This window comes from Protopterus annectens, chromosome 4.part1 (assembly GCF_019279795.1).
Source record: "Protopterus annectens isolate FY-2018-M chromosome 4.part1, PAN1.0, whole genome shotgun sequence".
Taxonomy (NCBI): Eukaryota; Metazoa; Chordata; order Ceratodontiformes; family Protopteridae; genus Protopterus; species Protopterus annectens.
In genome coordinates, this window is record NC_056734.1 from 3,681,506 (window position 1) to 3,702,987 (window position 21,482).

General features: G+C 35.2%; 1 protein-coding gene across 1 annotated transcript in view; it reads left to right on the forward strand.

Moving 5' to 3' along the window:
* Positions 1–12,126, forward strand: part of NMD3 (NMD3 ribosome export adaptor) — a 761,058-nt gene extending 748,932 nt beyond the window's left edge. Inside the window, exon 16 of the mRNA XM_044069978.1 lies at positions 11,795–12,126. Coding sequence (XP_043925913.1) covers positions 11,795–11,931 — 137 coding nt within the window. The 3' untranslated portion in view covers positions 11,932–12,126. The remainder of the gene's footprint in view (positions 1–11,794) is intronic.
* Positions 12,127–21,482: the final 9,356 nt, after the last annotated feature.

Consider the following 21,482-nt stretch of genomic DNA (forward strand, 5'->3'; position numbering starts at 1 on the left):
ACTGCAAGTTGGGAGCTGTCATCAGTTCCCCTCTAGTGACGTGGACCTCCTCCAAGAGGGTCTCACCCAAACAAATGACCGGTGCCAGAAGCATGGCCTCAAGCTGAATACAAAAAAATGCATCATCATCCCCTTTGGGGAGAGAGATGTCCCCACAAATTATCACATTAATAACAGTGTTCTAAGCACGCAGTCAGTTGTGAGGAATTTGGGCACCCAGATTGATAGCAGCATGACGTTTGACCACTATGTTGCTTCCATTGTACAGAAAGCTTTCTACATGGCCCATGGCCCACCTCATAAGTAAGGGTATCTCATCCAGGGACAAGGAGGTCATAACATCCCTGTATTCTTCCCTTATAAGGCCCATTATTGAGTACAACACCCCATTCGGCATGTACCTTGCAAAGCACATGCAGCAGCTGGAGAGACCACAGAGGTCCCTCACCAGGAGAATCCAGGGCCTCAAAAATCTACCATACACAGATAGGCTAAAAGCCCTATCTCTCTACTCTGTTTCATACAGACTCCTCAGAGGTGGCCTCTGTTTGGCATACAAGGCAATCTCAGACCCTGCCTTGATGGGACTGCTGCATATCCGCAAGTCAAGCTCCACTCGAGTAACCCGCACACGCAGCGTCAGCCTGGTCTGTGACATCAATAGGACTTGATAGTAGGACAGATTTGTGTCCCAGATACTCCCCCATCTATGGAATAGACTCCCTTTCCACGTCAAGCAGAGTGCTTCTTTACCCCTTTTTAAGCGCAATCTGGATAACTGGATGGGAAATGGAAAATACATCCCTGGGATTCCACCCATGTCCCTGCTGGACAGGGGCATCGGGTGCTGATTTGTCTATGCATGGGCTAAACTCTTGACTAGGCTTATAAGGGCCTCAGGGCCAATAGCCTAGTAACTTCCTATGATCTATATATCTGCACACATGCGCGCGCACACATCATCAGTGGGAGGAACACCACCCCCCATGTTGTGGGGATGCATTTGGTTTAAAGGGATAAACAGTGAGTTTTAGATTTTCTTTTCCCCTGGGAATCGCACTAGTTATCAGCACTCAGTATCTCATTATGCAGTCTTGATAGGGAGTTGAGAAATGTACTTACTGTATCAGTTGATCTGTGAAGCAGTCCTCAGTGGGTGATGATTACCCTGTGTTTGTCTTCTTCCTGTATAGCCCTTCCATGTGGCATTTCCTTTTAGTATTCATGCTATGTCAGACTAGTGTAGCTGTGGATCCATATACAGTGTTTTGGTTGTTTTATTGTCTTTCTGACTGTGCTTTCTCAAAGAATGGGGAGAAGTGGCAGTTGAGGAGAACAGGCTAAGTCAGGCTTAATCTTCTTCTTTGGCATGTGATATCACAGTGTGGACCAGCAGGAAGCACCTACACTGCAAACACTTTCACCTAAAGAGCACAGAAACCCAATTGAAGTTGTCATAAGGAAATATGCTCAGATCAGTTGGTGTAGTGAGTACATATTTCATTTCTACATACAGAATGACAGTGTTTATTTTGCTGTCTGTCACAGAGAACCATACTTTCTTGTTAATATTTATAACTTTGTGCAGCTTCTCACACATTTGGAGTGGAGGTGACCTTTTCTTGGGATCGTGATTTTTGTTGTGTTCGCATCCGGTGCTTTTGCTGAACTAATGTGAACATTTTTGTATAAAGGAGGTGGCTCTGTGGAACTTTTGAAGGGTTTTAGGCCTTGCAGATATAAATGTTTTGTGCTTCACAAGTTTGTAACAGCGATTGTTTGTTTTTTAGAGTTTTAATTGGTTGTCATTGATGCCAGCTCTGTGGTGTAGAGGGATGGAGCCCTGACTATAGTTCAGCTGATCTGGGTGTATTTAGCAGCTTAGCTACTGGAGAAGCAAATAGGTGGAAAGATATGAAATAGGAGATGCTTTTCTTAGTTTCTGTTTCCCTGGGGAAGAGAAAAGGGTGCGTGTGTGTCTTGGTGCTGGTTCTCCCACTGCAAGATTCACTAATTGGAAACTGCAGGTCTCTAGAGTAAGTGTTGGCTTCGTAGGGAATCAGGGCTGCCTGTAGGTATAGTCCCTTTTCATGAGTGAGGGTTTTTACCCATTGCATGTAGCACACTGAATTGGTTACCAGCACATAGAAAATATAGGTGCACATGTTAAAAAAGTGCCCGTCTTGGATGAAGGTCCTCCACTATTTGATTCTTTCCCCAGCCAGTAATGGCTGTGAATGGCCTAGAAATGAAAACATGCAGGCCGGAAGGTAGTATGGCTGACTGAATGCTGTGACCTGTATTTCTTTTAGCGGGATGGTAGCAGATGAGATTAAATGCTACTAAAGCACATTTATTATCTTTTATGTGACAAATTACTCTGCATGTCTTACAGACTGTGAAATCTATTTAATTTTGTAACATAAACATTTAATGATGTATCACAAATGTAAGCTTTGAGGGCTTGACACCCATGGGCTATTTCCATAGTAAAGGAAACACCTTACATTAATTTAAGTACATGAGCCAAGTAGGTGATAGCTGGGCCCATACCTCATTCTCCATCAAGTCATGAATTAGTATATTTTTCTGTCTTGGCCTATTTTTTGAAAAGACAATCTGCTTGAGTTAAAAATTGTAGGGTTACCGGTTGTGCTTTTGAAAATCCCCTGTATGTCATTCATTAAACATTGCATATTGAAAGGTAAAACCATTTTTATATGCTTGTTTAGAAACTCTTCATTTGAAACTAAACTACTTGATTTGTCAGCTCTTGAAAAGCTGATGATGATTATTTTAAATTTTCAAGTTTGCTGTTCAAGTGCTGTATTATATGTTGTACAGACAGAGAAATGGATAGTCTGGATTGTGGATCTTCTTTGATATTAACCAGAATGCTTTTGAGGCATTCAGTTGAAAAAAAAAAAATCCTTTACCTTACTGGATTCCCTCAAAGAAGTACTTGGGTGAGAATTGCTCGATTCCAAGATGGTGGTCGCCTAGTGTGCACCCTCTCCATAGAGCTCCCTTCCTTATCTACAGTCTCAGCTGAATTATCATCCTTTAAGTGCCAACTCTCACGACTTATGCAAAGGAATCAACTATTTTAACCTTATTCATCGGAATCGGAGGACTATTTAACTCATCCAGACAAAAGAACAGTTAATACATCGTATTATCGCTCCAGTGATCTCAGCCACATGTATTCAAGTGGCCTTGGACTAATTACTGCACACTAATAATTATCGTGTCTAGACTATGGCTGATAACTCTGACATTATGGAGAGACAAACTACCAAAGCTAAACTCTCCACAATCTTCTCTCCAGAGAAAGATGTGGTCTCCAAAAAGCAAAAAATCACTAAACAATCAGCGGAACTCAACAAATCAAGCGCTAAAAGTAAAACTGAAGCCAACTTCCACTTAGATGAGCTTAAATCAGCGCTTCAACCTATACATCTTGCTATACAAAGTTTCTCTGATCAGATAAACAATTTTGGCAAAACCATTAACCAAATTGTGGAAAGAGTGGATACTCTTGAACACAAGAATCAGGCTAATGAAGTCTTGATCCAGTCCTTGTCTGAAGAACTGCTCGCTAAAGCTACAATGCTATCGGATCTACAAACTAAATTAATGGACTTAGAAGCTAGAAGTCGCCGCAATAACATACTAATCAGAGGTCTCCCCGAGACCTATGATAACCACAATTTGTCAACCACCAAACAAATGTTCGAAGCTTTACTAGGCTCAGAAAGTCATCCTACTGGCTTAGATGTGGAGAGGGCGCACAGGGCCATTCATAAACGCCAAGATTTTTCTACCCCATGCCAAATCTACACTAAGCTACTTAATTTCCAGGACACTCAAAAAATTTTAATGGCTGCTAAAAAACAAAAATATTTTATCTGGAACAAACACAAACTCACCTTCTCTCAGGACTTGCCTCTCCCAATTAAAATAATCAGGCAAAATTTGGCTCCGTTTTGTGCAGACTTGATTAAGAAAAATACCCGAACGCCTTGATGATCTTATATAATGAAAATAAATACTTGGCCAACACCCCAAAAGAAGCAAAAGAGGCTTTTCTTAAAGCCTTCAACACCTCCCCTGTTCTGTAATGTGCCTCAGTTCTGGAATAGTACGATAATACTTCTACTATAAATGCTGGAGTCTTAAACATAATTCTTCACTCACCGGATATATCTGCTCTAGTCCCGGCTACATCTTACAAGGTAGTTGGATCTCTACAGAAATGCACAAGGTTCTTGGCCCCATATTTTTTCTTCTTGATCTATTTGTGAGGCGTTGATCTTTGGTACAACTGGGAACCTTGTTGTATCCAGCTTTAGTGATCCAGGGGATCTTTTTGCTTGATTGGTTCCCATGCTGTGGTTCCCATGCCGTATGCTGCCCCTCTGATGTCAAAGCTACTAACTGTCTCTTCGATCTGCCAACTTCCAGCATTATGACTGACCTGTCTCCACTTACATAGCAGTAAGCCATCAATGACTCTTCAGATTATTTATATTAACAATGCGCTAATTAATATTGCTTGATTGCTACTGCAACTTGTGCCTGGCTTTTCAAATAATTTAAAGGGATGTTTTAGCATGCCGGCATTCGCCTCGATCAATGCTGTACACACGCTTTGAACGCTTCCTGTCAGTTCCAAACAATTCAAAAGGATGCCAATATTATGTTTGTCAAACCCTTTATGTTTGTTTATTATTGCATCTGATGCAGCTGGTCAGTATATCCCATTCTTCGGCGATCTAGTGCAGATAAGGATATGGCTAATTAAGCAACCTGCCATATAGGCAGAATTACAGGCGTTAACAATAATTTATTTATAATGTTGTATAGTCTTTACTTATGGAAAACACTGCCTCACTCATTCATTTCGAACAACCAGCAGCATATTTACTTATGCTTATTATCTAACTTGTATCCTTTAACTTAGTTGTTCGGGGTTCATTGTGTGTTATTTATACTAGACTCTGCCTGTGTTTTAGTAAGTTGCAGCTATATTGTTCATCGTCTACTTGAGAGTAATTCACATACTATTTACCTATGCTGTTTCAACAGATACTGCATTTGCTTAGTCCTAGGTTTTATGCTATATTACCTAATCATATTAGTATTTACTGGCAGCTCATTATTTACTGCCTAGTTAGATGATATTAGTAGATAAAATTAGTGGGTTATGTTATGTAGTGCTAGATTTATAATCATATATGTATACCTAAGCTTGCACCCTATATGTGCTCAACGCTTATGTCTTCCATCTTTTATCTGTACTCTATATATATCTTTATCATCCTTCTCCATTGTCCTTTACCTTTAGTACTATGGTATAAGATTTCTGAGTGTGGCTTTTGCTATTGTTAATTCGGCTGCTTGCATAGATAAATAATAAGCGGCTATTTTTATTTATTTTTTTACTAGTGTTTTTCCCGTCTGCTTCCCAGTCTATCAACCTGTTAACTTTTCTCCAAGCATTAGCCACTACCTAAGTCTTCCCATGTCTTTGTCATTATGTGGTTACTACTGGCTACTCTTCTTTTATCATTCTTCGGTCTCTAGTGGAGCTCATGGATGCATGATGTTAGGGTCCTAGTATGATCTATTTTTGGATGTGGATTGCTATGTATATATGTATAGTGTTACTTAATGTAATTTTAGTCCTTTTTAGGACTATATTCATGACAATTTTCTACTTTGTGTTTTCATTGTTAATCAAGATTTATTGGAACTTTTGTTACTTCGTTTGTATTCCTTCACTCAAAGGGGTGGGGTGGTTAGGCACCGGGGTAGATTTGAAGGAATACTGTGCTACCATTATTATTATTAGTAGTATTACTATTAGTCTCCTCGCTCTACATGATGATTTGATATGGTTTCTCACTTCTTCCAATTACCTAACCTCATTTTCTATCCTTTTCCTTCTTACGTGTAAATACCCATGGGTAAGGTTATATTAAACCCCAAATTTATACTTCTCTTTTAATTAGTGATTATGGCTTGGTCTGTCGACTCATGGAATGTTAGAGGATTACAAAACAAATCCAAAAAATATCTCTTCTCTTTCACCTATTATTTAAATCACAAGCTAATATATGTTTCCTACAGGAAACACATATGTGCAAAGAGGACTGATCTAAAGAAACAAAAAAAAAAAGTGGATAAAATCCATCATTTCTGCAGGTGATAGTTCCAACTCTAAAGGGGTGGCCACTATAATCAAAAATGATTTTCATGGGGTAATCCTAGAGGAGAAGTCTGATAAAACGGTAGATGGTGTTATTTCACCTCTCAATTTCCTAACCTCAATAAACAAATCCTTTTTTTCAATCTTTACGGCCCATGTACACAACAACAAGTCTTCATCCTAGAGATTTATAACATTCTTTCTGCTTTTCAGGACCACCACATTATTTTAGGGGGAGACTGGAATGCTGTTATAGACCCCAGTATAGATCGCACCAGCAAATCTCCCTCGTACAACTTCCAAGCATCCCTAGCACTAGCAGATTTGATAAATGACTTTAACCTTATTGACCCCATTTTATTCGGTGGCCATCTATCTAAAGACAAAATATACACATATTATTCGAAATGTTATAATACATGGTCACAGTTAGATTTCTTTCTAGTGTCTGACTCCCTCTCTAAATTCAAGATAAACTTCTCATTAGAACCTAGATTCTTCTCTGATCATTCAAGAATCTCTCTCAAGATCAGACCCGATCCAGGATCAACTTTTCTCCCCCAGTATAACAACTGGACTCTGAACAGTAACCTGCTTTGTAATAAGGTCATAACTTAAGAAATTGCAGAAATACTATCAGACTTTGGCTCTAACCTTGAAAAGTCACATATACCATTTGATATCCAATGGGCCGCCTGTAAGGCCAGATTAAGAGGTCTACTAATCAACAAAGCCTCCTATTATAAAAAACTCTACAAAAATAAGGAATCTAAGCTAATCTTGAGGATTTCTGATTTAGAAAAAAAGGTTAAATCCAGACCCTAACTTAAAGAAATTAGCAATTCTCAAAAAGAACTGCTAGAACTTCATCAACAAAACCTTTCCCTATCCGAACAAAAACTTATTGCAACTTATTCAGAATGGGTGCAAATCCCCTCTAAAACTTTGGCAAGAATAATAAAAAACAATCAGGGCTCCCCCAGAATCTCCTTATTGCATTTCCAAAAAAAAATTACAATTCAGACTCGGATATAATACAACTTTTCTTGTCCTTATTGTAGGAAAGTAGATTCCTCTATTAATCTGCATATGGAAAGCTTTCTGAATTCTATTAAATTCCCCTCCCTGAATGAATCCCAATGCTCTATGCTTTCTGCAGTCTTCAGGAAATCCAAAATGTTACTGCCAGTCTCAAGGTAGGCAAATCCCCTGGCCCTGATGGTTTTACTCCTGAATTTTTTAAAACCTTTAATCTGATAACCTCCCCCATCCTTCTGAAGGTATTTAACTATATTATAAAAAATGGAATATCTGATTTACACTGGAACACCTCGAAAACCATTCTAATTTTGAAAAATAAGAAAGATAAAGCTGACCCTCATAACTATAGGCCCATTTCACCAATAAACATTGATATTAAAATCCTAGCGTCTGTCCTGGCAAACAGATTGAAAAAAGTTATGCCCTCTTTAATCTCCTTGGAACAGGCCGGTTTTATGACTCACAGACACACTTGGGACAATACTTTAACACTGGACTTCTTAATTCATTTCACCAAAAAAGAGAAAAATCCGATCTATGCACTAACTCTAGACACTTCTAAAGCCTTTGACAGGGTAAACTGGGATTTTCTGTTCCAAACCATGGCTCATTTTAACATACCTATCGCCTATTCTGATATGATTACATCTTTATATAAAAATACATACACATATCTATGTATCAACAAAAACCTATCCAAATCAATAAAGATCACAAATGGTACAAAACAAGGCTGTCCTTTATCCCCTTTTCTTTTCAACATATTTATAGAACAATTATTTCTATATATTGCCCAGAATACCTATCACGTGATTCCCAAAGTCCTAAACACGAAAATATTATTTTCTGCCTTTGCAGATGACCTTAACCTGTATTTCCAATTTCCTAACACTGACCTTAGTAAAATTATCAATTCTATTAATAAATTTTCAAAGGCCTCAGATTATCAGATTAACCATAAGAAATCGCACATCTTTCCTATCAACCCTGTTGGTCACAAATCTAATTATTTTCCTGATTCTCTCTTTCAGACAACCTTTGACATTAAATATCTTGGTATTCACTTCGAACATGACCAATTGTCCATGTTCCAAAATAATTTGCTCAGAACTTGGTCGAAAATTCTACAGGACCTTCGTAGATGGGAATTAATGAACTTATCTCTCTTATCCAAATTTGCAGTAGTTAAGATGAACATACTACCCAGACTCCTTTATCAATTTAACGCCTCAGATCAGATAATATCCAAGACTTTCTTATCAAAGATTAATAAAGAATTAGCCAAATTTATCTTGTTTCCTAAATCAGTTAGAATTTCGTACTCCAAATTAATTTTCCCTAAGAGTAAGGGCGGCCTTGGTCTACCGAACTTTCAATTGTACTATACAATTATTTGTGCTAATAGAATTCTATCTCGAAACTCAGTCATGGAGAATATAATTCTTACCTTACCTGGATCAAACTATGGTATCAACATGTTCAAGCCAACAAAATTAACCCTGTAGCTCATCCTTTTCTCTCCCCGGATGTTATCAGCAATTCTAAGTTATCCACCAATCTAAAACATAAAATCAGAACTTTTCAAGTTCTGTTAAAATAAATCAAATTTGATAATGTTCTTCCTTTACTCCAACCTCTCCACTTAAACCCCAATATTAAAATGAATAATCTGATCAATCTTTCTAACTTTCCTCTCATTAAAAATACTGTGGTCTGGGATATTCTTAAACACAGAAATTAATCACTTACCAGTCTTCGCATAATTCTTAAGGTCAATAATATGTACACAACTATTCTCCGTCAATTACGAGAACTAGTCTCATCAAAATTCGCCCACCTCATAGTCAATAGTCAAGTTATCACCAAACTGGAGGTAGTCATCCAAACTCTTTCGAGTTCAGAGAAAATACTCTCTAAATCGTACAATTTGCTGAACTCCATAATACACAACTCAGATTGCCTTTTCTCCGGCTATTGGGACAATCATAATACACATCTTTCGGAGAAACAAAAGCTATCTGCCACAAAAAATGCCTTAGATCTATCCCCATTTAAAAAACTTATCTACACACAATTAATGATTAATAACAACTCATACTATATTCCCTCTGTCTTAAACAAGTTTGACTCCAAGAACTCTCCCTCATGTCCGTGTTGTTCCTTCCCAAATGCCGATCTTCTACACGTTCTATGGTTCTGCAGTTACTCACATAAGCTTTGGTCCTCACTGAAAGTTTGTCTCGAGAAAATGGGATACCACTAATCGACCCTCTCCTTGGAAATAGCGATTCTTCATATTCCTACTACAAATCTTTCTAAATTTGATATGCATGTACTAGTTATTCTATGCTCTTTTATGAAATTATATATCACCAAAAACTGGTTAGATCGTACCAGACTCTGTTGGAATAATTTTAAGGAAATGGCACTTGCATATATCTCAGCACAGAAATGTATTACAAAAGGACCCAGGAAAGTTGCTGTCTTAGGGAAAGTTTGGAAAAGGGTTCTAGACCTTATCCTTGGTGAATAACCGACCTAATATCTTTATTTAGAACTAAGATTTACCTTACACTTCAGGATGAACCTTTAGTTTCAATGTTATCTCTGAGAACCATGTCTCTCTTCTCCTAATCTATCTCTCTATATGGTAGCACACTTGCTAGTTAATTTGTACATATTGTATATACTTTAGTATGTTTTTCAAGTTTAATTTGTTTTACAGGTTTAATATGTGTTCAGCTTATTTGCTTATTCAAGTATTCATGTTATTCTTATGAAATAAATAAAAACTTATTTGAAAAAAAAGTACTTGGTGAGAATAGTCAAGGAGTTAATTTAGTTCCGGTAGAATAGTCAATGAAAATTGATTTTTTTTTTCTGTCAGATGTTTTTATTATGACTGTTGTAGTGAAATGCATTTTTTCACTCTTCCACAAGCCTGGAAGTCACCTCTGTAATATGATTAATATAGGTATGTGCCAAAGATGTCTTCTGTATACTTCTATTTGCATTCACATGCTGAAACAGGACTTGGCTTTTTCTTTGCAGTAGTTCTTCCAACCTTTTTAACACTTTAATTAATTCATTCTGAAATTAAAGACTTGATGACTCAGATTGCCTTGAAGAGCCCAAGTTGTTACATGGGTGCATTACATAACGCATACGTTCAGAAATATTTCAGTCAACATTGTACACCTTCTATAGGACAAAAAGAGAAGGATAGCTGCCCCGATTTTTGTTAGGATTACTTCCTCAGAACTTTTTTTTTTTTTTTTTAGTAACCCCATTATTTCCTGGGAAGAGAGGATGGAAGAGTTGAGGTTATGTCTGCCTTTAGGGTATTCTTTCTTGATTTGTATTATGTTTTGATTATGCTGTCATTTCATTTTCATGAAGGGTCCTCTTTGAAAATTTTGGAATTTTGTCTGACAGGGTTTGAAGACTGAAAAATGTAGTTGTTTCACCAGCTGTATGCTAAAGTCACTGTGAGGATAGTGTTGATCTTGTACTAAAACAACTGTAAGTTCAAACACATGAAGAACACTCGCACCCTAGCGCCTTGGCTAATGCCCTTTATGGCATTGTACATGTTGATTTTGTGCCTGCATTCCTTTCGCTGTTGGTAGTTGCACAAGTCTATCATTTAGTCTGTGTTGTTAGGAGTTTCCTTAAGCTCTTCAAACCCCATAATGACTCTTATACAGATTTATGATTGAAGTAGACGATGTCTTAATTTGTAAATAGTGAAACTAAAACATCTCTGTAAAAGTGCTATGAGAAAGAAGAAAACTTGTAAGACTTTTGCTTAGGAGAAAGAGGGAGGGTAGCTTTGATGTTAAAGTAACCATTTCTCAAATGAATACTTTTATGGTAAGTATATTTCCACAGTTGTACTGCCTTCTACAGTAATAGTCATTTGAACAGTAAATCAGAACTACCTCAAGTAGATCCTCAACTTCTGCTGTCATACTCTAAGGCAGGAGAACAGCAACTGCATCCCCTGAAAGACAGTCACACCAACAACTTTCCTCTGTGTAGTATGTGTATGCATCTTGGTGTTCAGTGGAGGTGTACACAGTAGTCCTTGTTGCACCTTCTGTGGCTGATTTGGCCCCTGCCCAAAGAGAATGAACACTTAGTTACCTTGAAAAGGCTTACTGGATTCATGTTAGCAAAGGAATACCACACACACATACTGTGCCTGCACCATTTACAAAGTCTGTATATTGACAGGTTCATCTCATTTCCCTTTTCTGAAAAACATGAAGAATGATCATTCAGTCATTCTCTGATTGCACATTTAGTCCACTCTGGGGTCACTGCGGTATTTCTTGGTATTCTGTGGACACAAGGCAGATGCACTAATTCTGGCTAGAGTTCCATGAATGAAGATAAAGGTGGGCAAAGCCCTAGTGTGGTGATGTACAGTTACATTGACAACCTCTTGAAGAGCTTAAATTTGCAACTGCACTTTCTCATGTTGTTTTTCAGTGCTTATAGTAATTTTCTTTTCATCTCATTTCTGTTATATTTTTTCAGATGCATCTAAGATACCAGTTGAAAGTGACACTGATGATGATGGTGCCCCACGGATAAGCTTGACTGAGATGCTGGAAGATTTGCATATTGCAGCAGATGCAACTGGTGGGGAAGGCACTAGTATGATGACAGAATGATGAACATAGTATGCACTTTTGCACAAGTACCTACTGGGTGTTTTAACAACTGAAATGAATGCACAGTCAGTGCAACTCTGTAGTGCCTACAGGGTATTTTAACAACTAAACTGAATGCATACTCAGTACAACTCTGTAAAGCAGTGTTTATTTTCTGTAAAAGATGCATTTAATAAATATGGATTTATAAATCTACACAGTTTATAGACTGTATGAGATACAAGAAAGTCCAGACGAGATACCAGGAAAATTTTCCAATGTATGTTTAGATTATTTAAGCAAGGGAAACGAACTGACAAAGTTCAGTCAGAAGATAGTAATATGGATAATAGGGTATTATGTCAAAGAGCACTAGTACACTATTGACAAGTAAAGCCATGAGACCTGAGAGCTGCACTTTGCACATATAAATTAGTTGCAGTGTGTATCTTTAGCATTTTCAGCACAGCTTTGAACATATAGCATCTTTTACAAAAATGAATTGCATTTCATTATAGATATAAAGAACTGAACATTGAGGGTTATAACTCATTTTTTACTTTGTGTTCCATTCCCCATAAACTGCTGATCATTTTTTATTGGTTAACCCTCGGTTTGGAGTAGTCAACCACATGACTATTCAAAGAAATTGCTGCTAGAATTTCTTCTGTCCTGCCTGAAAGAAGAGCCTTGAGGAAGTTTCAAGTGAGATCAAATGCGTGTTTTTTTTTTCTTCAGCAGCTGTAGGTAGTAGACAAGTTATCAGTAGCTCTTCTGCTTGTCAAGTTTACATACATCCAACAACTGAATAAGAATCACGAGAGACAGATAATGTCTCAACTAAGCTTTACTGTACAAGTGAAGCTTGACTCGAACAAAAAAGATATAAATTTTAATCACAATACAAGCTTAAAAAAAGGGTTAAGCGCTTTCATCTGTATATTACAGACTTCTTCAGAACCATTATGCTAACAGCTGATAACCAATTTAAAAACTTTTTGACGCCATTTCATTCAAGTGCTATACTTCTAAACAAAATTTAAAGTGCTACTGCAATATTTTAAAAACATATGTCATCCTAACACTTTTATATATACACGTACAATAGATACACTTATACTCAACATACATATACTGTGTTAAAAATGTTTAAAATATGAAACTAAAAACATCAATTTATCTAACAATATCATTGCACTATAATAACTGTAAAAAAGGTTTTATGGAAATAAAATCATTTATACCAGGAAATTTTGTTGCATTAGTCAACATTTGCCACTGACTTTATTTTCTACCTAAGTAGGCTTTATAATTACCACCACATTATGATATATTTATATAATCTATGATACCAAATATAAAATTATGTGTATCACCTTTGTCCATTATATGTCTGGACAATGCATTTTTGGTATCTTTCACCTTGATCTTATACCTATGTTCATATATGCGTTTTCTAAACTGTCTTTCTGTTTTCCCTAGATAGAAAGCAGTGCAAACTGTACATTTAGCGAGATAGACTATATTCCTACTATTGCAGTTTCCCTTTTTAAACTTTATATAAGTACTGTTGACATCATTTAATCTACATCCAATTGCTTCATTTATAACAGGACACTGTTTACACGTTCCACATTTCTTAGTGTGTGTATTTCTACACATTTTTTGAGAGTTCAATCCATTCAATAAGTGTTTTTATATTTCTACCCATTTTATAAACGATACAAGGCTTTTCTCCTACTACATCTTTAGCTTCTTCATCTCCTACTAATTTATTCCAATATTTTTCCAAGATTTCTCTAATATAATTAACAAAAGGTGTATAAGTCAATACACATACTCTGTGAAATTCATCATTGACTTTATGCTTCCTAATAATTTTTTCTATACCAATACCTAAAATGGGGGTATACTTATTACCCCACTCAGTAACAATATATGTCGATATATCATTTAATAATGTTAAGGGGTAACCCCTATTAAGGAACATATTTCTTATATTATTAATTTCTCTAACCATTGTGTCATAATCAGATGTCATCCTTGCCACCCTTATACATTGTCCCTTAAAAATGTTTCTTAAGATATGTTTAGGATGGTTACTTGTGTAATCTAGATAACCATTAGAGAATGTTTCCTTTCTATATAATTCAGATTGAAAACCTGTATCCGCATGTTTGATGTATGTATCCAAATATGCTATACCTTCTGTATTGATATTATATGTAAATTTTAGGAAAGTACTTGTCGTGTTTAGATAATCTATGAACTTATCTATAAGTTCTATAGGTCCATCCCAAAGCAAAAACATATCATCCAGAAATCTTGTATAATATGCAACATATTTGTAATACATACTGGTAAAAAGATACTTAATTTCCCATTGAAGCATAACTAGATTGGCGAAAATAGGTGCACACGAGGCAGCCATGGCAACTCCCCGTGTCTGTTTATAAAACTCGCCTTCAAAATATATATAGTTATGCTCCAATACCAAACCCATCATATCTGTAATTAAATTAATACGATCCCAACTCAATTTTGAGTATTTTCTTAAGCTATCACAAAAATAATCCAATCCTTCATGTCTAGGTATGGAAGAAAAAAGATCTATAACATCAATAGTTATAAATATTAAGCTCCTTTTCCATCTATTAGGTGTTAATTGGGATAGGAACATCCAGGAATCTTTAACTAAATGTGATGTATTGTCATAAATGTGCTTAACCCACCTATCAATGACTACCCCTATATTGAATGTCTTAGATCTACTTCCTGAAATAATAGGTCTAAATGGGGGATTAGCAATATCTTTGTGTATTTTTGGGATGCCAACTATTGTAGCTAATACTGGAAACTCTACTTTTATAAATTTGTATGTATCCTGAGTAATTCTATTGTCCATCAAATACTCATCAAGTGCTAAATCTATTTTACGATATCCTATATTAATTTCATTTTGTGAAATAATATCATAAATATCAATTAATATACTTTGTACTTTATTAATGTAATCTATTTTGTTATACAGTACTATTCCTGCTCCCTTGTCTGGCTTCATAACTCTTATTTCATTATTATTTATTAATTCAACCAGACATTTCCTTTCATTTGCATTTAAATTATCCATGAATTCATTATTTTTAATCAATTTATTATATTCATAAATATCTTGACATACACATTCCTCATAATTTGCAACATTCTTATGTGGGGCAGGAATAAAAGTACTTTTCTTTTTTAATTGATTGGGGAACATAATTTTATTTTTATTTTCTTTCTGAAACATAAATGCTAAATTTAATCTATGACAGAATAATTTAATATCTGTTAAAACATCCACTAAATGAAATTTCACCGTAGGTATATATTTCATACCTTTTTCAAACAGTGAAAAATATTCTTCCTTAACATTCATAGTAGTATAATTAAATATCTTTATATCATTATGTACCACTGCTATATGTTCCACATCACGAGTGAGTGACGTATTAATATTATCATTATTACTGGTAACATCCAATGCTGCATCCTTTAAACACAATATATTACTATCTATCTTTTGTTGTCCCTTTGATAGTAATTTACTTTCTTTACTGGTGTATAATATCGCCCCCCTTAAAAATTTGTTCCTATATCGTTATAACCATTCCTATTTCCACTCATATTCGTTCTATAAGTATATCCACGTTCCTGTTTCCATATATACGCCCTATTATCTTGATATTGTTCCAAATCACGTTGTATTTTCTTTTGTTTTCTCTCAGATATTTTATTAGCTTTAAAATCTGCTAATTTATACTGTTTTCATATAATTCTTTCCATTGTGGGAACAGTAAATCTGTCACAATTTCATTATTTAATTTATCTATATCACTAACTATACCACTTAATTTCTCATAATTTTTCCTGACTAATAACTTCATAAAACTCCTTCCAAATTCATTAAATAACTCATTAAATTCCATTCTAGTATCATGATTTAAGTTCACACCCATTGGCATTTTAAAAAAATCTTAGACCCATAGGGACCACACGTAATGCAATACATTTTGTAAGATATGCATTGTCAATCTTTATACATTTTACAGTAAATAATCATTTCCCTAAGCTATATATCATATCCTTTAATGTACTGCCATTATTAATGTTAGATACATTTCTATTAAATCTAGCATCATTAAAATGTCCATTTTCATTTTCTTTAAAAACATAGTCATTTGTCAAAAAATTATCTAGTTGATTCAAAGTACCAGTTTTTTTATGTTGTCGTGAACCAACTAAATTAATGCCTCTAGGGCTTGATGTATTTAAAACAGTACCTTTAATGTTATCTGTTTTAGTTTTTGCCGTTGCTGCGTACGTTTTAACAGCTAACAAACACTTTGGGCGAGCTCCTAAGCGTTCAATATCTTCATCTACTTGAAATAAAGAAAAATCAAAGGAGATATCTGGTTCTGTCGTCTGACTAGTGTCAGCGCTTAACCGTTTTTTAGAGCTTGTATTGTGATTAAAATTTATATCTTTCTTGTTCGAGTCGAGCTTCACTTGTACCGTAAAGCTTAGTTGAGACATTATCTGTCTCTCGTGATTCTTATTAAGTTTACATACATACAGACTATTATAAGCAGTTGAGATTTTCTTGGGCACTCTACTTCCAAAACTTAAAACCTTTTCGTCTAAATGGCTGTGCTTTGAAAATGGGAAATCCCAAGTTTATGAGAAGCTGAATAAGACTGCATTAGTTTCCCCTTCGCTAATCATTTTTTGAATATTTGATTGACTTATGCAATCTGTTTGTTTATTGCATTTAACTATGTTTACGTGAACTAGTCCATCAATCCTTTTCAGCCACAATTTGGGCCAAGAAAGCAGAGACAACAAAAAAAAAAACAAGGAATGCAAGTTGAATTTACAGCAATGCATGAACATTCAGCTAATATACATTATATATATTTTAGCTATAGATGTGCACTAAAATAATATAGTTAAGGAGGAGCATGATGGATAGAATGTATATGCGAAGTGTATTTTGCCAAAAAGTTCTAAATGAGTCGAGACAAGGTTAACTGCAGTGCACAAGAAAGGATAATGTTAGGATTAGCTATCAATCATGGATACAGTATTTCTTAAAATTGTGTATTTTGATGACATGAGTTTTTTTGTGATTCATTTGCTAAATATATAGTACCCCAAACAAAATTCTGCCCATCAATATAAAACAAATGCAGCCCCTCACGAGCTGTAACAGTCCCAGTAAAATAAAGATGCACTGGCACACTTTAGCGTTGAATAATAAAATTGTGTAAAAAATTAAAGCGGGATTTATTACAGTATGAGAAAGGAGAAGCATATGTATTTGAAGTAAAGACAGTCAGTTCTGAGAGGAAAGTAAGATATAATAATAGAAATAATATAAATCACAATCAGTTCAAGTTTAATAACAATAGGGGTTATTTTAGTGGAAATAGGTCCAACCATTTTTTAGAGGGGAAGCAAATGAGAGAAAATGGGGGCAAGCAGGAAGAAAGATACAGAAGCAGGCAATATCAAGAGAACAATCCACCAAGAAAATGGGATTAGGTACACCAGGAAATGGAGAGAAAGGAATAGTTAAACATAATGATATACATTATAGATGGAACGACTTTAGTATATACAACTATACCAATGTAGAAGTTACCACTGATATGTTCTCTTTATTATCTAAAGGTATGAAGTTCATTCCTAATAATTCCGGCAATATTATAGATTATATAGTGGATTTAAAAAAAATATCTCAGGAAGTTAAATTTGGCTATATACTTCAAAGGGAAGGAAACACTGAACGTGGAAACCTTCAGGCAGCCCAGTTATTTTACTCCACCATTGAATAATACCCTAGCCACTTATGAGAGGATGGTACTCAAGGAATTGTATGCCATTATGGACAAAAGTAAGAATTATGTCACTAATTTAACTGAGAAGGAATACAAAGTTATGAAGGAGTTGCAAAATAATGATAAAATTAGATTAATGAAGCCGGATAAGGGAGGGGGTATAGTCATATATAATATGGAAGACTACAATAATAAAATAAGTAATATATTATTTAATTCTGAGAATTATATATCAACATCTATTAACGAAGTTAATATAGCCAATCATAAGATAGATTTGATATTGGAAGACCTATTAGTAGAGAACAGAATCACTATTGATTTATATAATTATGTGAAAATAAAGTATCCGATTATTAGTAACATAGTGGGGATACCCAAAGTGCACAAAGATATGAATGAACCTCCATTTAGGCCCATAATATCAGGGAGCAACTCAAAAACTTTTGAATTAGGGAAAGTCATAGATGGTTGGTTAAAAAGTGCATATAAAAATATTTCACATATAGTGAAAGACTCTTGGGATTTCTTGGCAATACTTAAAAATGACTTCATTTCTGAAGATTGTATATTGGTGACAGTGGATGTTGTTGATTTGTTTTTAAGTATACCTCAGGAAGAGGGACTCAACAGATTCCAGGACAGTATAAAAAAATATAGTAATTTAACATGGGAGAAAATAAGTATTATAATGGTATTTATGGAATTGGTCCTGAAAAATAATTTTATTATGTTCCAGGGTGAATACTACAAGCAAAGTAAGGGAGTAGCCATGGGGGCGGCATGTGCCCCCATGTTTGCAAATTTATTTCTACTAAACTGGGAGGAAGAATATATACTTGGCTCAGAATGGAAAACTAATATAAAATGCTATCTGAGGGTTTTGGATGATGTGTTTATGGTGTGGAAGGGTGGGGTTGACACTTTAAAGACATTTATTGAATATCTGAATACTAGGAATGATTTTTTAAAATTTACTTTTACCATGGATAGAAAAAGTATATCTTATTTAGATACGAGGATTACTATAGACGGTAATAAATTTAAATCTAATTTATATAGAAAAGACACATTTAGCAATGATTATTTAGAGTTCAATAGTTGTCACCCAGCACACCAGAAAAAAAGCATCATCAAGGGACAATGTATACGAGCAGCAAGAATGACATCTAACTATCAAGATATGGTAGAGGAGCTAAATAAGATAGCTAAGATGTTTAAAGAAAGAGGTTACCCGAAAGGGATGATAGTGGACGTAGTGAACTATGTCACTCAGGAATGGGGAAAAAATACAAACCTATACTGGGAAATAACATGGCAAATAGTAATTCTTCAGACATAGTTACCCAGGAGTTTAGAAGAGCGTGTGTTATACAATATGCCCCTGAAGTAGGTAAAATTAGGGACGTAATTGAGAAGAACTGGAATATATTAGAAACTGATGACAATGTATATAACATAGTAGGAAGAAACACAAAAATCCAAGTGCAGAGCTGCTTTCCGTCGAGGCAGGAAGCTCACGCTATATCAAAACATAAACTCAAACCAAGCAACAGTGCGCGGCTCCAATGACAATAAAACGAAAGTGAAAATCCAAGGAATCAAAGTTCACTGTTAGAATAAAACAAATACAGCTTTTATTTTCCAACGAGTAAGCGCTTTCGCCATAGGCTTCATCAGACTCTTAAAACAAACACACAGACATAGAAATCACTTTTAAAACTTCTAAAAGCTTACTATTGGTCAGCACAACGTGCTTATCACATGTTGCGTTGAATTAAAAAGACATGAACATATATATAAAAATAAATGTAACATCATAAATTCAATTGTTAGCATACATATCGCTGAATCGTTTACAACCTGTATCCCATATGTTTAAATAATACAAAAGCACAAGTCAATGCAAGCGTGCCCTGATCATAGATTTTTCTACCCACTGCACAACTTTTTTACGGACTATAACATAGCCCAGTGACTTTGTGTACATAGTCAGTGCTTGTAAATTCAGGTTCCAAGATTCAACGGAACTGTCCGCGAAAGCATTAAATGCCTCCATAACCTAACAAATTATGTATATAGTCTTTGTACATCTTCATGACAAAATATGCCATGACCTTAAAACTTCGTATACCTAAAAATTCAATTGTCAGCATACATATCGCTGAATCGTTTACAACCTATATTCCAAATATTTAAATAATACAAAGACACAAGTCAATGCAAGCGTAACCTGATCATAGGTTTTTCTATCCACTGCATAACTTTTTAATGGACTATGACATAGCCCAGTGACTTTGTGTACATATTCAGTGCTTGTAAATTCAGGTTACGAGGTTCAACGGAACTATCCGCGGAAGCATTAAATGCCTCCATAACCTAACAAATTGCGTATCTAATCTTTGTACAACTTCTTGACATGCTATGCCATAACCTTAAAACTTCATATACCTAGTCACATCTCATCATTTCTAGTTCCGGTATTCAACGGAACTTTCTGTGAAATCAGGTCGTTATATTTAGTCGGCTGCAAGCAGAACACCTGCATTTGCTAGTATCACTGATACATGCCGCTAATAAAACTGAAACCTGGTTAATGTTGAAGTAAAAGCAATGTTCATTTGCTATGTGCATATGTCTAACTAGTGTTGAATGTCTTCGAAGTGAGGATGGTTATCTCTATATGGTAAAGTTTTTAATACAAGATTACTTAATTTTAAGTCCACTCTATATATTTCTTTAATAAATCTATATTAAACCCATGATGACGAAAGTCAAACTCCCTCCTTGACGTATCTGTGTAAGAATGCATAATTCATATCAATATCGTTTTATTGTCATTGGAGCCGCGCACTGTTGCTTGGTTTGAGTTTATAGTAGGAAGAAAACCCACATTTGTGTACAGAAATGGACTTAACCTAAAATCCAGGTTAAATAGGATGTATGGCATTACCAAAAGTGAGCATGGCACAACCAAATGTGGTAGATGCAATCAGTGTAGGTTTATTATAGGGAAACCAAGTATAATTCTGGACAATATTCACAAGACCAATATCACCTTTTGTAAGGGGAATTGTAGAACAAGAAATGTTATATATTTAGCCAAGTGTAAAACATGTCCAAGTTATTATGTAGGAATGACCACACGGTGTTTGAAAAATAGAATTTATGAGCACTGTTATAAGATAAGAAAACAAGATGGAAATAATGCATTATGGAGACATTGTGAAGCTCATAATGAATGTAAGATGTTTGAGTTTGGTATACTAGAACACATACTAGAGAATCCAAGGAGGGAACACAAAGAAAAACTAATGGAAAAGGAGACACGTTGGCAAATAAAATTGAATGCATCAGAAAGCCCAGGGCTTAATGATACCATATCTATAAAACCCATGTTGGACAAAAAGTAAAGTGTTATCTAGGATATTTCTCTTATCAAGGTGTTTATGACAACATAAAAACACAAAAATGTGATGTTAAAGCAGCTATTCACTCTGAAGCTTTTTTTATATATTTTTTACAGTTTTTAGCTTTATGAGGTTTTAATAGTCAATAATTTTATAATGTAATGTACATATGACGTGAATATGAATGTATGTTCAAAACAATACAGACATACACAAGGATTTTAAAAAATAAGTTACTAGAGGGAATCTAGCACTGTGCACTTTAAACAGCTTTACATGGTTA